This window comes from Rutilus rutilus (genome assembly GCF_951802725.1).
Source record: "Rutilus rutilus genome assembly, chromosome: 12".
In the NCBI taxonomy this organism is placed as follows: domain Eukaryota; kingdom Metazoa; phylum Chordata; class Actinopteri; order Cypriniformes; family Leuciscidae; genus Rutilus; species Rutilus rutilus.
Genome location: NC_140217.1, coordinates 12,618,287 through 12,639,077, shown reverse-complemented (window position 1 = coordinate 12,639,077; position 20,791 = coordinate 12,618,287). Strand labels below are relative to the sequence as shown.

The 20,791-nt window shown below is 39.1% G+C and overlaps 1 protein-coding gene across 3 annotated transcripts in view; it reads right to left on the bottom strand.

The window, feature by feature from the left end:
• The window catches only part of stk11ip (serine/threonine kinase 11 interacting protein), a 62,241-nt gene that overhangs the window by 5,002 nt on the left and 36,448 nt on the right, over positions 1-20,791 (bottom strand). The window contains exons 23-24 of one of the 3 annotated variants that reach the window (XR_014629406.1): positions 929-1,030; positions 593-678 (exon numbers count right to left, since the gene is read on the bottom strand). Coding sequence is in view for 2 of the 3 variants with exons in the window: in XM_084426090.1 (XP_084282216.1) it covers positions 593-678; positions 946-1,030 (171 nt within the window). In the remaining variant the exon portion in view is untranslated. Of the gene's footprint in view, positions 1-592; positions 679-928; positions 1,031-2,662; positions 3,256-20,791 lie in introns of those variants that run through there. The other 2 variants (XM_084426090.1, XM_084426091.1) reach the window with 2 other exon arrangements.

The following is a 20,791-nucleotide window of genomic DNA, read 5'->3' as shown; positions in this document are numbered from 1 at the left end:
AATTCCCTGAAGGTGAACATCACACCCATCTCAAGCTTTATTTAGTCTAATAATCTCTAATTCTGTATTAATGTATTAGATATAAATCATTCTTTGAGTCTACAACTCAAACAACGTTGTCATGCAAATAAACGGCCAGAACGCATTAAAAGTTTTCTGTTTTCATTTAAAATGGTGTCGAGTAAGCGGCTCCTAAGTTAATAAATAATGATCTTTGCAACTGAAGTGAATCAATCAAAAACTAACTTTAGCTGGACAATAACTTTATTCTAGAGCTGCTGTAAAGCCAAAACAATCTCTGTTACTTTAATTTCCTATTATCACTGTAAAGCTGCTTTGAAACAATCTTTATTGTTAAAAGCGCTAAATAAATGAAGGTGACTTGACTTGACTTGACAACAACATGTTCAGCTACCCTGACCATTTGTAGCTCTTTCCTGTTACGGGCAAGTCATCACATGCCGTAGTCACCATATAATTCCTTATCTCATTCGTCATACCTTTCTTGTTGCTGGCTCTAGCAACACAAACATTTTTGAGTGAAGCAGGTAAAAGCTTGCATTTCTCCATCTTGGAGAACAGAAACACTCACCTTGCTGAAGAAATGCCAAGAGGTACCGGAAAGGAGGATGGCTGTCTTCTTTATCACATGGCAGGGTGTCCTCACAGACTAGATGCCTAAAGGACAGACAGATCAGGATTTAAAATCTGTTAACAAATGATTAATGGGACAATATGCATTATCTTGTGCCAATTAACAATACAAATAAAATAAAATAAAAAAATTCAACCGTGTGCAATTGAGAGGTTCTTCTTGATTGCTATTGTGCATAAATGCTGGGCTTTGGGTAGGATAGGCAGACAAAAAAAATGTAACGCCTGAGGCAGAGATAAAAAGAGAAGGAGTTGGAGAGCAAAAAATGCCTGCCTGTTTGCACTGCATACCAGAGGTGGTGCTGTGGGTTGAGCCGGGTGGTAGAGATTCCCTTCAGCTTGCTGTCGGACTTTGGGGCCAATTCCCTTGCAATTTCTGCATGAAAAAAAGTGCTGTAGTTAGGAAGAATATCTGCAAAATTTCTTCACATACTCTAAACTCAAAATGAAAGAGTCAGTGTTTAAAATAGCTTTTATCACATTATGCTCACATAATTGCTTAATTAAATTTAATTAAATAATTTTGTATAATTAAATACTTAAAAATCTTATAATAGGTTGAACGCACTTTGAAATCAAAGTGAGGCACATGTAAAAAAAAAAAAAAAAAAAAAAAAATTAGTGTCAGTAAACCAACTTCATGGTAAAATAAAGCTGCAAGCAGAAATTATAGGAGCACCAACATTTTGATAAAAAAAAAAAAAACTGAACCTATAATTTGATGATTTGTTTGATGATTTCAGTGAAAGTTGTTTAAAGGCCTTAAAAAGAATGAATTACTTACTTACCAACTGCTTATGCTGTAACTTTTGACCAACAATACAAAAAGTGCTGATACAAAATTGATATTGTAAGGACATGTATATATATATATATATATATATATATATATATATATATATATATTTCAACTTTTTCAACAATATTTCAACTTTTATTTCAGTCCAGACTCCAGAGTTGTAATAATTTTTCACAAGATCTTGTGTTAAGGATGGGAGAGGCGAACGGCAGTATAAAGTCTTCTCCAGCACATCCCAAAGATTCTCAATGGTGTAAAGATCGGGACTCTGTGGTGGTCATTGATGGGAAAGCCTAGTTATTCAGTATATTCAGGTAGTCAGCTGACCTACACAACTCATTTTGTTGCTGAACCTAGGACTGACCAAGTGAAGCAACCCCAGATCATAACACTGCCTCCACAAGCTTGTACAGTAGGGATTATGCATCGCTTTATGTGCTTCCTTCTTACCCTGATGTGCCCATCACTCTGGAACAGAGTAAATCTGCACTCATCAGACCATATGACCTTTTTGCATTGCTCCAGAGTCTTGGCTTGGCTTTCTTAAGGCCACACAGGTGTTCATTCCCAATCTCTTGAGCTCTCGTTTCATAGTGCGTGTGGAAATGCTCTTACTTTCACTATTACATTGCTGTGAGTTCTACTGTCGATTTTCTACGATTCGACTCAACAAAACGTTTAAGTGATCTCTGATCATGGTCATTCAAGATTGTTTTCAGACCACATTTTTCTTCGCTCTGATGATGGTTCATCCCTATCCTTCCAGGTTTTAATAATGCGCTTGACAGCTCTTAGTCCAATTTGAGTAATTTCAGCAATATATCAATTATGTGATTAATGTTTGCTGTTTAACACATTAAAATTAATTAATGCATCTCCTGAAGTAACTATGTGAATATACTGTAATACTGTAATGTAATACTGTAATGTTCAATAGCTATAATAACTCATTTTATTGCTATTAATTTAATAGAGGCATCAATATCGGTATGGATGATACTGACCTTCATACCTATAGTACTTAGTCAAAAGACGCCATTAAACAAATGTTTAAAATGTCAAATAATTAAAATGTTAAGCTTCAACTGAAAATATATTTGATTACAAATTTTAATTAAAGGTGTGATTAAATTGTGATTATGTTCTTATGACGTCTTATGTAGTTCTTACAGTATGTATGGTCCTACCACCCCCCTTTTCTGTTTTCTTACAACTTTTATTTCTGAATAGTTATGGAGTTAATAAACAGTGGGTTTTACAAGGTAATGGTGTGTTCTTCTTCTTCTTCTGGGTAGTCCATCATCGTCCGATGATGACTTCTCCTATAATTTGTGGGTTCTTTGATGACTGTATAGTCCGATGCGGGATGCACACTGTCTTTTACAGACGGGGCATGCAAAAGTTTCTCCTGATGGCCTTAAGGGGGCAGGAACAAGCATGGCCTGCTTTCTCTGATGTCTTTTAGTCAGGCGATGTTCAGTTCTCCTGTCTTCGTAGCTTTGTACTCCATTCTGACAGAGTTGCTGCCAGAGCGTGCGATTCGCTGCACTAGTTTCCAGGGATGTGGGCTTTATCACACACTTCTTAAGAAAGCCTTTTAGTTGGTCTTTCAGCCTCTTTTTTTGACCGCCTGCAAATCGGGAGCCAAGATGTAACTGACCGTAGAGTATCTTACGTGGAAGGCGACTTGGCGGCATTCTCACAACATGACCAAGCCATCTGAGTTGGTAGAGCATTAGGGTTGCTTCTATACTCCAACCACAGACGATCTTGAAGACACACCACAAGATAATAGATGATACCTGCGCACAGAAGTGATTTAAGTGATGAGAGAGATGCGCCTGCTCCAGCACCACTACTTTGCTGTAGGGGGATATAATCCGATGGCAAGGACAGAATCCAAGACGACCGGGCTTTCTACTTTCCTCTCTTTCTACACCACTGCACTAGACGCATCACAACAAATGGTGTGTTACATGAGTGGAGGCAAACATGGAAACATGTTGTTGGAAAGGTTGACTGCCTGATAACTGCTGGATGCCTCAGGAACTGTAAAGAGGGCAGGGATATCAGCTTATTCTCAGCTTAAACCTCAAGTCCTCCTTCGGATAACACTTATTTCATTTGGATAGCTTTAGACAAAAGAAACCAGTTACAGGCCACAACAGATATTCTAAGGGGCTGCATATGAAGAGAAAAAGTTGTTCAACTTTTAAAAACCACGTCTTTAGACCTTACATTTATTCTTCTTTATTCCACTGTCCTGTGTCTCATGTTTTTAACCACAAAACACATTCTGTGTGAATATTATGTATTGTTCTGTACTGTGAGTCTATACTGTACATAAAATAAACTGATTTCCCCAAAGGTTGTCTTTGGACTTTTTTTTCACATGCCTGTCTTTCTGATGAATCTAATAGGGGCAATTAGCAATTCGCCTAAAAGCTTGTCTCAGCACAGTCCAACTTGAATCACATTATTTGATTTGATGGGCGGGGATCTGTGTAATGGACCCAATCTTAGAGCCAAACTGCATGCTTTTAAAGACTAAGCAGACCAAACTGTCAGTGTTTCTGAGTCAGAATGGGTGTGTAGATCCCCGTTTATTAACCAGTAATGATATTGAAACATTTCAAAATGCCCATCACTGAAAGTCCTCGCAGTTCACTAAGTGAATCACATGTTGATTGATTAGCTGCTCTGATGGATTCATTTCAGCGAAGCATTCGTCAGATAGATTAAAACTAGTGATTAAAGAACTGGTTCATAGTCATTTTTCCTAAACACGTAACTGGTTGCATTGTATGCTGATTTGCAATTATTTTGTTTGTATTGCATCACATTCAATACAGACTGCAAATTCATATTCACAACTCAACAAAGTAAAATATAATTTATTTAGCTGTATCGCTGATTCCATTTTGGAATACACGTAGATCAGGGAAACTAATCCAGTTTTTTTTACTGAAAAGATGAGGAAATGTCATGTTGGGCTAAGAGAAACTTGTAACCATGAAGACCAAAAATCTGGATAAAATGGTACTGGGCTTCAGTTATATTGGTCGGGATGTACAACTGAGAAAAAGAGCTACGGTAGAGCTCCATTTGTCTATGAATTGGTGTGAATACTGTCCGTGCTTTAGAGATAATCACTTCTGGGTGGGGTTCCCATAGCATCAGCAAATGATGCAGCGCCAAAGTGACCTAATAAAAGGACACGTTGTGATATTGGACTGTGTACCATTGTAACATCTGACATATTCATGTGTGAGCACTGAGCATTCACGTTATTTGATGGCACGTTGTCAAAAAAACTTTCCAACTGCCACATACAGTACATGAGTTTGTGAGAGAATATATTCCGGGATCATAGCTAGATTCAGATTTAAATTCAAATTCAGCAATTGACGCAACTAAGAAACCTGAGCATACACAGGACAGAGATCTTCAGTCTTGTAGCGCATTTGGCTTTAGATTGTAAACGAAAGTCAACAGTAAATGAGTCATGAATCAAAGACAATGCAGCCTCTGTTACTCTACTTTCTCAAGAAACAAGTTCACAAAGACACAGAGAACAGCATACTAATACATTTTTTTTACTGTTATCATTCTGGAGATTTTCATCCAGACCTCAGAACACTCAGTGTCCCCACTAAATAAATATGTGGGCCAGAGCATCAATAAGTCATATAAAAAAGAATAAAGGCCCTGATACACTTCAAGCTAAACTTAAGAACAAAGTGGTGTGACGTCATTTCAACAAAATTAAGGCAAAAGAAAGTTTGTTCGGTGTTCGTTTCGGGAGTTCGAAACAGCTTGCCGTGGCGATTACATAAAATAGGTATGTATGCTCTGAGGCCCCGCCTTCTTTGATGTGGAAATCTTCTCTAGTTAATTTCTTCTGTTCAGTCCGTCAAGGTCAGACATCCACGAGTCAAAACATGAACACACTACAGAGGCGCTTTATAGTAAAAACTGTTTAGTTGTAACTGTAACTGAGACTATAACACTGTTTTTATGTTTTATACTATAAAGTAATTTAAACAATTTTAACAATTTTTATAAAGTAGCCATATTTCAAACATGCAGTCAAACGTGACACTCAACAAACCTAGCCAGTTCAGATATTTCATGTGTTCTAGCTCAAACACACCTGATGCAACTGATGAAGCCCTTGATTAGTTGCATGAGGTGTGCTTGAGACAACACCTGTTTTGCAGATTTGTGCTGTAGTGAGGGATTCTATTCAGGGGTTGAACAATTTTGAGAGGAGTCATTAAAGTCATTAAAAGTTGCATTTTCAGTTGAATTTGCGAAATCCACTTGAAACATTTCAGTTACAATAACTTGAGCTTTTTCAATTACTTTTGTTTGATTTGTTCATTGTAAACAGCTGAAAGTCTGTACATTTTGCAAATAAACCAGATTTGCAATAGGGGTTGAATAATTTTGATTACAACAGTACATATTCATCTAAAGTGTGGGCAGACCCGGAATGTTCGCTAACAGTAGCCTATATCGCTGATCAAGTATTTTGAACTTCTTTTTACCCCTAAGCGAAGAACTAAAAATAACTTCACTGTGAGTATATCAGGGCCTTAATCCCGGAGTACAGTCTCAGTGCACTGTGCCCCCTTAAAAAGAAAGTCTACTTAGTTCTTTTGTGGCAAGTGTGGCGTCAAGCTATGCAGACATTGTCAAAATGTCATTCGAAGAGCATTGACGGACAACAACAAAAATATAACTTACATTAAACATCCTCCTTCAACTTTTAAAGATATCACCCGTCAACCAACAAGTTACTTTTGATGCTTTTAAAGAACAACCACAAAACAATGGCATTGCTTGACCAAAGAAACTGAAATTCCTGAGTGAAATTTCAGACATTAAGTTTCAAAATAACCTGGGAGGACAATGTATTAACAGAGAACATAGATCCTTTCTAGCACAGCCATTAACAGTTTACGCTTTCTGGTGTGATCATGCAGGTTTGCACTGTACAACATCAGGAAGATCAGGCCCCTCCTAACTGAGCATTCAATACAACTTCTCATCCAGGCCTAGTGGTGTGCAATATGACCAATTTTATTTCACGTTAACGATATCACAATATTGTTATTTTAGCTTTAAATAAGGTTATGATTGAAATTTCATAATTCCTGTCACCATTTTCAATATCACAAAAAAAAAAAAAAAAAAACTCTCAAGCTTACTGAAACTGATAAAAGAACAAAGAAACTAATTACAAGCACATGGGAAAATAAACTAAAATAGAACAAAGACACAAATGAAATAGCCTACCTGAAAAACTTCAAGCACTAGAAATAAGAAATAGCTACTACATAAATTGTATAAAGTAATCAAATGTATAAAGTATAAATGTATAAAAAATGTAAAAAGACACTGCATAGTCTTCACTGTATACATTAAATATATATTTATTCTTATCAAAGTGACAAAAGTGATTCAGTCAAGAGCAGTGAGAGATATTCTCTTTTTTTATTTGATTAACATTAATAACGACAGCAGGTAATTTGGATGCTGTCACTATTGTCACAATTTGGACCGACTGCACAGATCCAATATACTGCATTGTGTAATATTTTGGAGGATCTGTTGACAGAAATGCAATATCATATACATAACTATGTTATCAGTGGTGTATAAAGATGTTACTTAATGAACCGTTATGTTTTTATTACCTTAGAATGAGCCATTTCTATCAAGATACACCGTAGGTCCAATTACATTGAAATGCGCCGACATGTTTCCACAGTAGCCCTAAACGGACAAACGCGTTTTGTCACTATGTATGTTGTTCTTCGTGCAAGACTCAGAAGCTAGCTCAATTCACAACCTCACTACTAGATGCCGCTAAAATTTACACAGTGCACCTTTAATACATAAATGACAAATACATGGTCACTTTGACATTTTTTAACCATTTAAGACCAATTAGTCAGCAAAAAGCACTCAGTTCAGTTCTCATGCGCTTTATGAGCAACGGCTTTATGAGCAAAGGCTTCATGTGCACGCGTCTCTCTGACAGCATGAGCATATAGCGAAATGAGTTGTCTTTCACTGATTATTGCACTTCAATGGTTTAAAATCACTTGTTTTTAAACCGCATTACTTAAAAATGCATGCAAACTTTCGTGATTGCGTAGCACAGCAATTTCACGTGAGCATAACCACGATAGAGACAATAGTCCAAAATCTCTACCGGTTGACTAATTTCTACCGGTAAATCGTGTCTACCAGTATATCAACCACCCCTATCCAGGCCCTTGTCATTTCTAGGCTGGACTACTGCAATTCTCTTCTGGCTGGACTTCCAACATGTGCAATAAAACCCTAGCAAATGATCCAGGGGCCTGTTTCAATAAGGAGGTTCAACCAACTCTGAGTTAAAACTTGAACTCTGAGTTGATTTACCCTGAGATGGGAAACTCTGAGTTTTCGGTTTCAGAACATCTGAATTGAGGTAATTTAATCTACTCTGAGTAGGTTGACTCTGAGTTAAGCGCGTGCACCATGACTATGAAGCCATGATCAATGGAGCTCAGAAATTACGATTCACCATGGCAACAGCACCCGACAAAAAGACGTCCGCATACTTCTGAGTCAATACACAAGTATTCTCAATCACGGTTATATTATCAGGTGAAAACTGACAGGAAGGTAAGTTCAGATTCATTTTATTTAAACAGGGACAATGCACAAGTTAACATTAACCTTGTATCAAAACAAGGAGAGATGCATTGTGACAGGTTGTAGCACAAGTGCTATTTTTCACCTGTAGCCCCTTATTAGTAAGTTATTGAACTAATTCTCATTTTCATGGTATCCCACAGACAAAAAAAACACACAAAAAAAAAAACACGTGACAACAACTAAAAACATTAAAACTAATTCAATCAGTTAAATCTTTAAGCATAAAATGTTCATGGCTGTAGGCTACATGACTTTACAAACATTTGAAATATTAAATAAATATAATTTAGTGTCTATTTCAATGTGCCGCACGTTTCCATGTTGTATAATGCTCTTTTCAGATAATTAAATGTTCTCTAATCCAACCTGTTACATTTTAATGTTAATTTTTACATAATTAGGTTCATGAAATTAACATTTGACTACTCCACCAACAGAGACTGGACCTGCACCACCACTGATAGATTAAAAGGAGATACACAATACTGGAAGAATATTAAAATCCAACAGGAAAATAATTACTGTTGCTTTTGTATTTGTAGTAAATAAAAATGACCAAATAAATTGTGAATAATTTGTGTTAATTTAACAGCTGTGGTGGTTACGACATACACTATATCTCTACCCTTCCATCTGGCAACCTCCCATTCCATACAGTAATCTGGTTCATTTTCGGAAAGTGCGATGATGGGATTATGTGTCATCAATACATTCAACCACACTTGAAATCATAAAGGAAATTCTAATTATTAGGTTACTTCCAGAGGTCACAGCAATATGTTATCAAGTGAACATCATTTATCAGATTAGCCTCATTTAAACTGATTTCTCCACCATTGACCTGCAATCCTGTGAATCTCCTCTTTGATGGATATCACAGGTTTGTGTCCAGGACAACACAAAAACTCTCAGAAAGAGTGTGAGAACGAGGCACACTTTCCTTCCTGCTCTGATACAGTGGCCTTACTAATGTGCTCTGCATCTCCGATGTTATATAGAAAAATGCGCAATAAATTAATGTACTGCACTGCAAAAAATGCTTTTCTTACTTAACCTTTTTGTCTTGTTGTTTCCAGTCAAAATATCTAAACATTCTTAAATCAAAATACATTTACAACACAAGAAAAACTCTGGGTTTATCTAAGAAAACCTGCTCCTGACCAGGTTAGGTTCACAGAGGTAACTGACTATGAGTATATATTACCTCTCTTTCAGAAACGGCCTTGACTTACTCTGCTTTCTCGGGTTTGACATACCCCCCATTCTGAAACGGAAAACCCAGTTTCCTTCATTTCAAGGTTAACATACTCAGTTTTCACTTAACCTCCTTTCTGAAACAGGTCCCAGGGCACAGCGGCTTGACTGGTCTTTAACGAAACCTAGAAAGCCCTCAAGGAGCCTCCGGTGTGTAAGTGAATGGGCACCTTGTGGTAACATCACAGAGAGGCACAAAATCACTCTCAAGAACGTTTTCATTCACTGTTCCTTGCTGGTGGGAATGATCTTCCCAACCTTATCCGGACAGCCGAATCACTCACAATTTTCAAGAAAAAGCTGTAAGAAATTGTAGTCTGCCTCGACCCAGATTCCACTCCAAAATATATTTTAGAATAAGCTCATGCCCAAAATGGCTTAATTATCATAGAGATGAAGGAAGTGAAGTTATATTGTTTCTTCACCATTTGGGTTGATCACATCCTGAGCAAATGGTCATCATCAATTGTAGAATGGGAATGGGTGTGGGACACCGAGAACCTTCTCAGACAATGGGGTTTCTCAACTTCATTAACATACAGACCACAGCTGTTACAACAGGAGCAACTTCATTTTCATTAAGAGTGGTAAACTGTAACAGGATAAAAGGTTTGAGATTTGGATGTTCTAGGTTCTGACGCCGGTGAACCCAAGGTGCTTCATGTACCTTGCCCCTGCTATACTGTAATAAACTTTATTTTTGAGATCTTCAACGTCCACATAATTTTTTCTTACATTGGTGAGCCACCCAGCAAGGGATTTCCAACAAAAAGTGGGGAAAGGTAAGAAAAAGCTGTTTTCTTTATTTTATGCTGTTTTTTGTCAGGGAACCAGAATTATTCTGTTAATATTCTAAAGTAATTGAATCAACCCAAAGTAGTGTGGTGGCAGAGTTATATTAGATTGGTTGTTTCTAAAGTAACTGAAACAAATGTGTATGTTTCTAACGTACCTGAAACTGATTGTGAAGTTGTTATAATTCTGAGGAAATACTAAAGAAATTGAATAGACCCGACGCAATGAGGTCACAGAATTATTTCACAACTATTGTGTGTTATAGTGTAGACTAGTGAGTCTGACGCGCTGTGACTCTGTGAAGTTTAAAACAAGAACCCGAAGCAGTGTGGTTTTGCCCGACATACTGTGGCAGTGTTTTAAATTTGATAAATATTGTTTAAGCCCAAAGTACGGTGGCTAAGTAGGTTGTTTTAAGAATATAACATAAAACCAGACATAGTGTGGTTTTGTCCGACTTACTGTGACAGAGTTACATTTCTTAATTGTTTTGCGTAGTGAAATTTAAGGCCCAATGGATTGTGGCCGTGGTTTAGTTTAGAAGCCTCAGGTAGTGTGGCTATTTTGTTCATTTGCATCTGAAGTACTGGAGCTGTGAATAATTAGACTAACGGATATCTTAAAGGAACTAGATAACGTGTAGTCTTTTAAATCAGACTTTGTGAATAACAATTAGATCACGAGATACTCTAAAGCCTGATAAGAATTTTTGAAAATGGAAGAAATTATTGTTAAATACGTTGCTAAACACGGTTCTCAGGGAATGTTTGACGGAATAGGGAATATTGTTGATAAACCGTACAAGTGGGCTATCTCTAAGTTTGAAAATGATCCCAAAATGCCTAAGAACAACAATGTGAAAATTGCTAATGCGCTTCAAGCTCTTTTTGCTTCATACAAAGTAGCTAGGAGGAGAGTAGATGAGTTATAGGATGAAAATGAGCGAAATTACTGGGGTAATTTCTACAAAAAATTACCTGGCTAGTGAAATGATCTGGAAAGAAGAAAAGGTCAAGATGCAGAATGAGATCACACTTCTTAGAACAATAGTATGCTTAAATCATCTGTGGAAACATTGTCCGACAATTTAGAGGAAGCAAAGGTGGCTTGTCAGTTTATGATAAAGAATGGCACAACTGACAAAAACCACAGTAAGACATTGTTAGGTGTCACATTGTGTTACCCAGTTCCAGAAATGCCAGATTTGCAGGAAGACAGTGCTGAGGGTTGGGAAAAAGATTCACAGTCATTCAGTAAACAATACTCTGACTGTAGAGTCAGATTTACCATGGCACCAGTCCATACTACTACAACTATGCATGCTAGTGAAGGAAGGGAACCAATGACCTCTACCATAGTCCGAGGATTTAATCCAACTGAACTTGAAGAATATTGGTAAATTTGATCCTACCAAACAAGATTCATTAGATTTTCTGAAAACCTTGGAGGAATATGCTGAAGTTTACAATTTAACAGATGGTGATGCAAGCGTTTTGCTTGCCTGACACTTTGTCTCGAGCCTTAACTAAGAAAGTAAAGGACAGAAATGCTAATAAGTCAGAGAGGAAAAAGGCACTGCTTGAAGTCTTAGGTGTGATGTCAGTTAATTGGGATAAAATATCTGAGATGCACATGAGGAAAAGGGAGCATCCAGCAGCATTTTCAGAACGATTATTGGCGATGTTTAAAACTTTCAGTGGCAATCCTGATATTACTAAGAATGATGTCACTTTCAAGTCTGCCTTGATTAACAAATGTGACCCACTCACCCGGTCTGCTGTGACAATGCTTGTGACACCTCTCTCTGAATATTTATCATTATTGCTAAAATGACACAGTTTTACGACAATAATGCTAATGCAAATAGTCAAATGAAAGCTGCCAAATCTAGACATCCAGGTGCTGCCTTTGGAGAGAGAGAATGTTCTACATTATCTAATGGTTTCCATCATAGACCAAGGAGATTTGCAAGAATAAATTCAGAAGGTGCTATTTTTTGCTATGCATGTGGGAAAGCTGGTCACATTGCTAGACATTGTCAAGACAATGAAAGACCTCTTCAAAGCTTTGTCTGTCATGCATGAGGAAAGGATGTTTGAATGTGAAAATATGTTTGTGGGGGGAAGGGAGACAACCTCTTCTTTTGATTATTGTTTCAGTATAAGCATTGAGATGTTGGTCTGAAATGTGTAACCTCCTGGAGAAAGATGATATGGTGGTTTGAATGACGAGATGGTCAGTAGAACCAATGGAGCCAGGTGATTTTCTCAAGAAAAATAACAGAATACAGAGATTTCCAGACCAGCAAGATCCAGAACTCCAGGCCTAAATGATCTTAAAACCCTGAGACCCACCATGGGATGGATGTTACTGATGGACAACACAGACACGGACAACACCAGTCATTGCTATTCCAAAAGGACTTACGGTCCAAGTGGAAAAGAATGGAGAAGAGAAACAAGAAGAGATCAAACCATTTCAGAGACTACGGACTACAAATGGTCATCAGACTTTGCACATAGATGGAAAACAAGTGGGCAGAGGACATACCCACACTAAGAAATGCACAAAGACACAGACTTACTGCACATGAAGAGACAAATATATGCATACTCATTTGCATTAGATAGCCTATATTATTGTCTCTTGGATGCACGAGTGGACATAGGATGTCCACAATAAGAAAATGGACACAATACACATGACAAAATGAAAAAGTACGTACACACAGACAGACACACACACATACATTATATTGTCTATTGATTGTTGATTTTTTTTGAGTTATCAAAACTAAACAATATGCTAACATCACTGATACACATTGTGAGAGCCCAACAAGGCCTTGAAGAAAAGACAAGATTTTGGCAAAACAAATGCATTATGGAGACTTATGGCGCTTTTCCATTACCAGTACCAGCTCGACTCGACTCGACTCGACTCGACTCGACTCGACTCGACTCGACTCAGCTCGGCTCGCTTTTCGCTCCGTTTTCCATTGCAGATAGTACCTCCACAATAGTACCTGGACGTCATAGCGACGCCGCAGGAAACTGCCGTGACTTAATCTTTTACGCGAGACGCGCGAGACACACCCGCTACCCACACACACACAGGGCAAAGGAGGAAATCGAGTGTATGCTGTTTTTGGATGTTTTTGTTTTTGCTGTTTTTTATTCAGGATACTCCGTCTGGCGCGTGCAATGATGACGCAGTGAATAGTGACGATTCTCTCTGACCAATCAGCAGTCTGCCGTGTTTTCACGTCACATTTTAGTATCGCCTCAGCTCGCCTCAGCCCGCTTAGAACCTCGCCGGAGGTGGTACGAAAAAAAGTACCTGGAAGCAGGTACAGGTACAAATTTTACACAGTGGAAAACCAAACAGAGCCGAGTCGAGTCGAGCCGAGCCGAGGCGAGCTGGTACTGTGTAGTGGAAAAGCGCCATTAGATATTGCCTTTTCTGGTTTAATTTGGAATGTAACCTTTAAAACGGCTGTATGTGTATGGATCTTTCTTATTATTTGCCAATGCATTAGGCTATGTTATGTGTTCTATGTTTAAAGTGTAAGTTGCAGGTTAACCACCACAGCCAATTAATGTGTAAATTAAAGTGCTCTCTATATATATATATATATATATGTAATTATTTCTGTCTTAAAATGCGTTAAAATAACATTTAATGGGGTTTCTCCAAAGGTAGCGTGTTTTTTCAGTTACTGGGTGATGACGTCATAAGAGGAACTCGCAACCCATACTCTGCTAGACTCTTACAGTATTATGGCTATTTGGAGAACGACTGAGGATGTGGGAAACCATCAAATTCTTTATGGACCACAGCCCTACAATTTTTAACCGGTCAGGCGTGAGAGAGGGGAGGAAATCGCCAGGACCCATGGCACTCAAAGAGTTATTAATGCTTGGTGTGAGGAGAATTAGTGGAGGGCTGGCCAGGTGTCCTGGTGAGTAACGTTAATAATATAACGGAACAAGCAAGTCTTTTCAAAATATTGCCGTCATGTAGAATAGCAAGGAGGGACAACGACTGAAGACATTATTTACTTACAGTAAGTCAGTCCAAATCAGAGCTGTAGAGATGCACACACTGCACAGGCACCAATCGCTAGTCTCATCGGCGCCTCAAACGTCATGTAATACCCTTCCTCAATCCACGCGTTATCAATTTCTCACGATTTAATTAGCGATGTTTATTGTCAGAAAAGAAAAAGAGAGATCGATGTCCCCATCGCTGTGTTTGTGTGGGCTATGCCACCCAATTGAATCAGCAGTGGAGAGTACGTGCTGCCGTGAGGTGAACGCGTTTTGGAGTTAAGTGGAACAGCTCGATCTGCGACCGGCTGATCTGACGTGCCTGAACCCGTTTGTTTTGCGAATAGCTTATTCTCATTTCAGGCAGGATCAAGGTCCCCTTGAAGTCAGCACACACGAGTATGTTTACAATGGAGTTATTTTATCCATAATTTTTTTTATCAAATAAAACATACAACCAACTTTTCTGAAGTTATGTAAGGCGAATATAGCTGCTAGCGTACGGTAACTCTACAGTGAGTTCCTCTTATGACGTCACGCCCCATCTAGTGGAAGGGAGCGGGAGCGGGAGCAGTTAAAACCACTGTTAAAAGTGCCAACTTTTCATATTATATCTAGCCTGACGTCGTCATACTCAGATTCTAGTCAGAATGCGAGTCTGATACTGCTCCATTGAGCTTTGATTATGGGGCGTGTTTCAACCGAATCAGGAAGGAAAATGCCTCTGCACTCAATTGGATAGACCTACAACCAATCAGAGCAACGGAGTAAGTTTCCATTCATGTTTCCGATCGACAAATGCCTTGATCGCGGTTCTCTGTTCCTCTTTTAAAATGAATGCGCTGTCGATATCTTCTATAACAGACGCGATGGCGGAATCTACACATGATGTTTCATAAACAAAGTTCGGCAGGAGCACGTTCACATAATCAATCCAATCAACTTGTCATCAAACACCATGTCTCCTTGGACAGCACGTCAAATATGCATTTATTCTATCTGACTTATTTGTAAGTGTGAACTTGTGAAATCTCAATTCTCAAGCGGCTGTCGTCTTTGTTGTTAACGAATTCAACCCAAGCGCTCGTTGGTGACGTAGATGATTACGTTGCTCATCTGTCCATCATCGTATAAAGCCCGCCCTGACAATTTGATTGGTCCAAACAATTTTTGTTCGGGCATAATAGCTCCTCAACGGAGCGAGTCCAGACCGAACTTCCCGAACAAAAAATGTTGCGGGCGGGGCTAAGTTCGGCTGGCATCCAGGCTATATTATATCAGCATTTTGGTATAAAAAACAATGGTGGGCGGTTCTTATCTTTATGTTTAATAAACACATTGCATTACTTCGTGAAAAATTTAACCTGCAACTTACACTTTAAACGTCAAATTGCAGATAACTTAATGATCGCTTTAGGACACTCCTACTGGCTGTGATGGTCCTTGAATGTCTTCTCACCCAAACCCAAGAAAATGTTTGTATATCATATTGCCAAATTTTAGAAGAGTCTCTTTGATAATTCTGCCCAATCGGATGGAGCTGTAACCAGTGTGCATGAGGTGTCTCCGATGGTGATTCTCCGGTGGCCTGAGGGGGACAACCTAAGGCAGGGCTTCACCGCCACTGGGCACCTGCCCAATAGAAAAGGGAGGTGTAATCTGTGAGAAGGGAGTGGATGTGATGCTTCTTTTGGGCCAAGAGCATCAGAGAGGGGACTGTAAGAAATTGTAGTCTGCCTCGACCCAGATTCCACCACAGCTGTCACAACAGGAGCAACTTCATTTACATTAAGATTGGTAAACTGTAACAGGATAAAAGGTTTGAGATTTGGATGTTCTGGGTTCATTCTGACGCCGGTGAACCCAAGGTGCTTTGTGTACCTTGCCCCTGCTATGCTGTAATAAACTTTAATTTTGAGATCTTCGACATCCACATAATTTTTTCTTACAAAGCTAAAAACTCATCTCTTCCATGAGCACTTAACTGCAGCCTGCTGAATAATAATAATAAAATCTATTTCACTATGCCTTCACCTATGCACTCACTATTCCTTAATCTTTCCCTATTCTAGCTTGTAATATCCTGAACGATGGGTGAAATTTATATTAATTGCACTTTTTGTGTTTATTGCCTCTTTAGATGAATCACTTGTTGTATTCCTCAATTGTAAGCTGCTTTGGATAAAAGTGTCTTCTAAATGAATAAATGTAAATGGTGCAGGTGCTCTGATAAATTACAAATGAAATGGTCCAAATGAGTTGCTGTGAGAAAATGGTCCAAATGGATTGTTGTGAAAAAACAAACAAAAAAAACAAACAAACAAAGGTCAGGTCGAACAATGTGCCATTTTTTGTAATCAGGTCAATGTTATGTTTTGCCTCCGCTGTATTGTGATATTTGTAACACCCTTTTGTTCCTCTGTTTTCCAACAGTATGTGATGAAAATGAATACCATATAAAAGAACACTGGGATGGACAGATAAATACTCCTGGTCTTTTGTCTGGTTGCAACTAGTTCCTGTAATGTGTAAGAGTGTCAGATATATGTCAGCTTCTAAGATCACAGTGGCTGTGCGAGAAGGTTACTGTTTCCACAAGTATCCTTTCTGAGCTTGGCGTACTGGTGGAGTGTGGTTGAAAGTTCATACCCTGTCAGCTGCTCCATGAAGAGTGACAATGGCAATAATCATAAATTCAAGTTATCTTAAAGTATTATGCTATTTTAAAGGTAGCTCATTTTGTTTTGCAGATCTCCTACAATAGGTCTACATGGGTCTACATCCAAGGTAAAAAAAATACTGTAATTTTTTCATAATATACATTGCAGCATCACCTCTTTTCTCATTGTCTGAAACGGTTTGATTAAGGATTCATTCTCTCTAAACCCCTCCTTTCCAAGAGCCTACTCTGCTCTGGGCTGTGTTTCCCAAAAGCATCGTAAGCCTAAGTAGATCGTAAAACCATTGCCATCAATGGTCTCTACAATCAACTTTGCTTACGATGCTTTTGAGAAACGCAACCCTGATTGGTCTGTTGTGATTGGTCTACTGCTTTCAGCGCATGTTGGAAACGAAACGGCCATTGCCATATCTGATTTTCAGCTCCGGAGGCTTCCTAGCACTTATACACTCACCGAAAGGATTATTAGGAACACCTGTTCAATTTCTCATTAATGCAATTATCTAATCAACCAATCACATGGCAGTTGCTTCAATGCATTTAGGGGTGTGGTCCTGGTCAAGACAATCTCCTGAACTCCAAACTGAATGTCAGAATGGGAAAGAAAGGTGATTTAAGCAATTTTGAATGTGGCATGGTTGTTGGTGCCAGACGGGCCGGTCTGAGTATTTCACAATCTGCTCAGTTACTGGGATTTTCACGCACAACCATTTCTAGGGTTTAAAAAGAATGGTGTGAAAAGGGAAAAAAAATCCAGTATGCAGCAGTCCTGTGGGCGAAAATGCCTTGTTGATGCTAGAGGTCAGAGGAGAATGGGCCGACTGATTCAAGCTGATAGAAGAGCAACTTTGACTGAAATAACCACTCGTTACAACCGAGATATGCAGCAAAGCATTTGTGAAGCCACAACACGCACAATCTTGAGGCGGATGGGCTACAACAGCAGAAGACCCCACCGGGTACCACTCATCTCCTCTACAAATAGGAAAAAGAGGCTACAATTTGCACGAGCTCACCAAAATTGGACAGTTGAAGACTGGAAAAATGTTGCCTGGTCTGATGAGTCTCGATTTCTGTTGAGACATTCAGATGGTAGAGTCAGAATTTGGCGTAAACAGAATGAGAACATGGATCCATCATGCCTTGTTACCACTGTGCAGGCTGGTGGTGGTGGTGTAATGGTGTGGGGGATGTTTTCTTGGCACACTTTAGGCCCCTTAGTGCCAATTGGGCATCGTTTAAATGCCACGGCCTACCTGAGCATTGTTTCTGACCATGTCCATCCCTTTATGACCACCATGTACCCATCCTCTGATGGCTACTTCCAGCAGGATAATGCACCATGTCACAAAGCTCGAATCATTTCAAATTGGTTTCTTGAACATGACAATGAGTTCACTGTACTAAAATGGCCTCCACAGTCACCAGATCTCAACCCAATAGAGCATCTTTGGGATGTGGTGGAACGGGAGCTTCGTGCCCTGGATGTGCATCCCACAAATCTCCATCAACTGCAAGATGCTATCTTATCAATATGGGCCAACATTTCTAAAGAATGCTTTCAGCACCTTGTTGAATCAATGCCACGTAGAATTAAGGCAGTTCTGAAGGCGAAAGGGGGTCAAACACAGTATTAGTATGGTGTTCCTAATAATCCTTTAGGTGAGTGTATACAAAGTGACATAAACATTAAAGATGAAGTGCATGCAAAGTAGATCTGCTTTCACAGCGCAAAAAAAAAAAAAAAAAGTCTTCTCTACATGCCGACAACACAAACCAAACTCTTCCAGGTCTAAGGTACAACTTCACTGTTTGAGGGAGGGTCAAAGTAGACAAGGAAGCCTATAAAGACTATAGGCTGGCATTATGCAAATTTTTTACAAACCTACTTAGGTTTGTGCAGGAAGTAAGACTGAAATTACTGTTGACTCTCTTAAGTTCTCTAGTTCAGATTTGGTTCTTTATTTTGGCAGACAATAATTCGGTATGGTAATGGTAATCAAACAACAAAAGAGAAAAATCACTCAGTGCACTCGGAGACTGAATAACTTTTGTATCTTTTTTTGTAACTGTGATTGTAAGGATTAATCTGTATTTAATTTTTTACAATGAAAACTAAGGGCCCTATCTTGCACCCAGCACAATTGACTTTGTAAACCGACGCATGTATCATTCCTATTTTGCACCCGACGCACAGCTGACTTTTCCTTCCACAGACGCACGTCGGTAAATTAGGGAATGAATTTGCGCTCCCAAATTTGGGCGGTTCAGCGAAAAGAGGCGTGTTCTGGTGCAAACGTTCCCTGGTGCTATTTTGCAGTTCCAGAAAACAATTCCGCCACAGACCAGGAAAAACCTAGACTCAAGTCTGTGGCGCGTTATTGAGATGCTATTTTAAGGGCGCATGCTTGGCCATAATGTAGTGTGTGCACAATGCGCATACACTTTGCTTCTCTCATCTACACAGACGCAGCAGTTGCCATTTTTGCAAACCATACATAATTAGTATTACTAGGAAAAATATTCCACACGAGGGAAATCACTGTGGTGTTTATGAAGATATGAAAAAATAGGCATAAATCTAGCTTACACATTTACCCAAATTATTATATGCCTGTTTAACCGATGCTAATTTGGGTGGGTTTCTCCCATCCCCATACATTGCCACTTCTCTGTCTTTAACGGCCCTGACTAGAACGTTTGTCTCCTTGGCTGTGAACCGCTCCTGGCATGCACCTGGCAAATCCGAAGTTATAATAGCAATCCGCCATGGAACAAGCACGCTTGCTTGAATGTGAGATGACGCTCTGATTGGTTTATTTCACGTTACGCCCAAACCACACCTATGAGTAATGTAACTAAGTCAGACCAACCCATTTTAGATTTGCATCAGGCGCAAGAGTAATTTACCCCCCTGATCAAAGGCTCCAAATCCGATTATTTGTGTATCCGATTGGATTCTGATCTAAAATTATTGAAGTGTGTATCGCAACTGTTCAGATCCGATTTGTGTGTCCATGCAGCTCTTTCGGTTTCTGGAATATCTGCATTGGTTTCTATGGCAATGACGTTGTGTTGGTAGGTAAACACCAAATACAACAACCGCAACATGGAGGGGTTTGCAATAGAGATGTTGTCTTATTTAAAGGGGATTTATCATGAAAATCAGACTTTTTCCATTGTTAAGTGCTATAACCGGGTCCCCGGTGCATCTACCAACCCAGAAAACGTGAAAAGTGACAAACCAGTAACTTTGTTTTGGAGAGCCTTTCTCTTCAAGCATGTCAAAAAATAAGCAGATCAGACTTCGCACCCCTTCTGACGTAGGAAGGGGATCTTATTATAATATTACCACCCCTTAATCTGCACGTTTCCACCCACGGTGCCACCATTTGGTTTTCACAAGCGACAACAGTGTAACCAGTTCAAACGCAATGGCAAAAGTTCAAGCAAAGCATGCAAACTGTTCTGTCGTTCTGATGGAGGCGGGGAGCTGCAGCTCATTTGCATTTAAAGGGACACACCCAAAAACATGTTTACAAACATGTCTCTGTTATATTGTCATTTTTTACTCGTCCGGTACTTTGGAACAACACAGCCTTGTTTTGGCAGCGACTTTCAGCACGTTTCCTATAATAACGTCTGACATTTAAGTTTTACATGGCATGCAGAACCGTCAGACTGAAACGGATTTCCAATTCATGTGTTTTTTTGCCATTCACTAAATCTGAATCGGATATGCACAAAAATCGGATTTGGACTGACAGTCTGAACGTAGCCTTAAACACTACGTTAAAATAACTTCCCATTTTTTTGGAAACCACCTTCATTCATTCAGTACTTCCT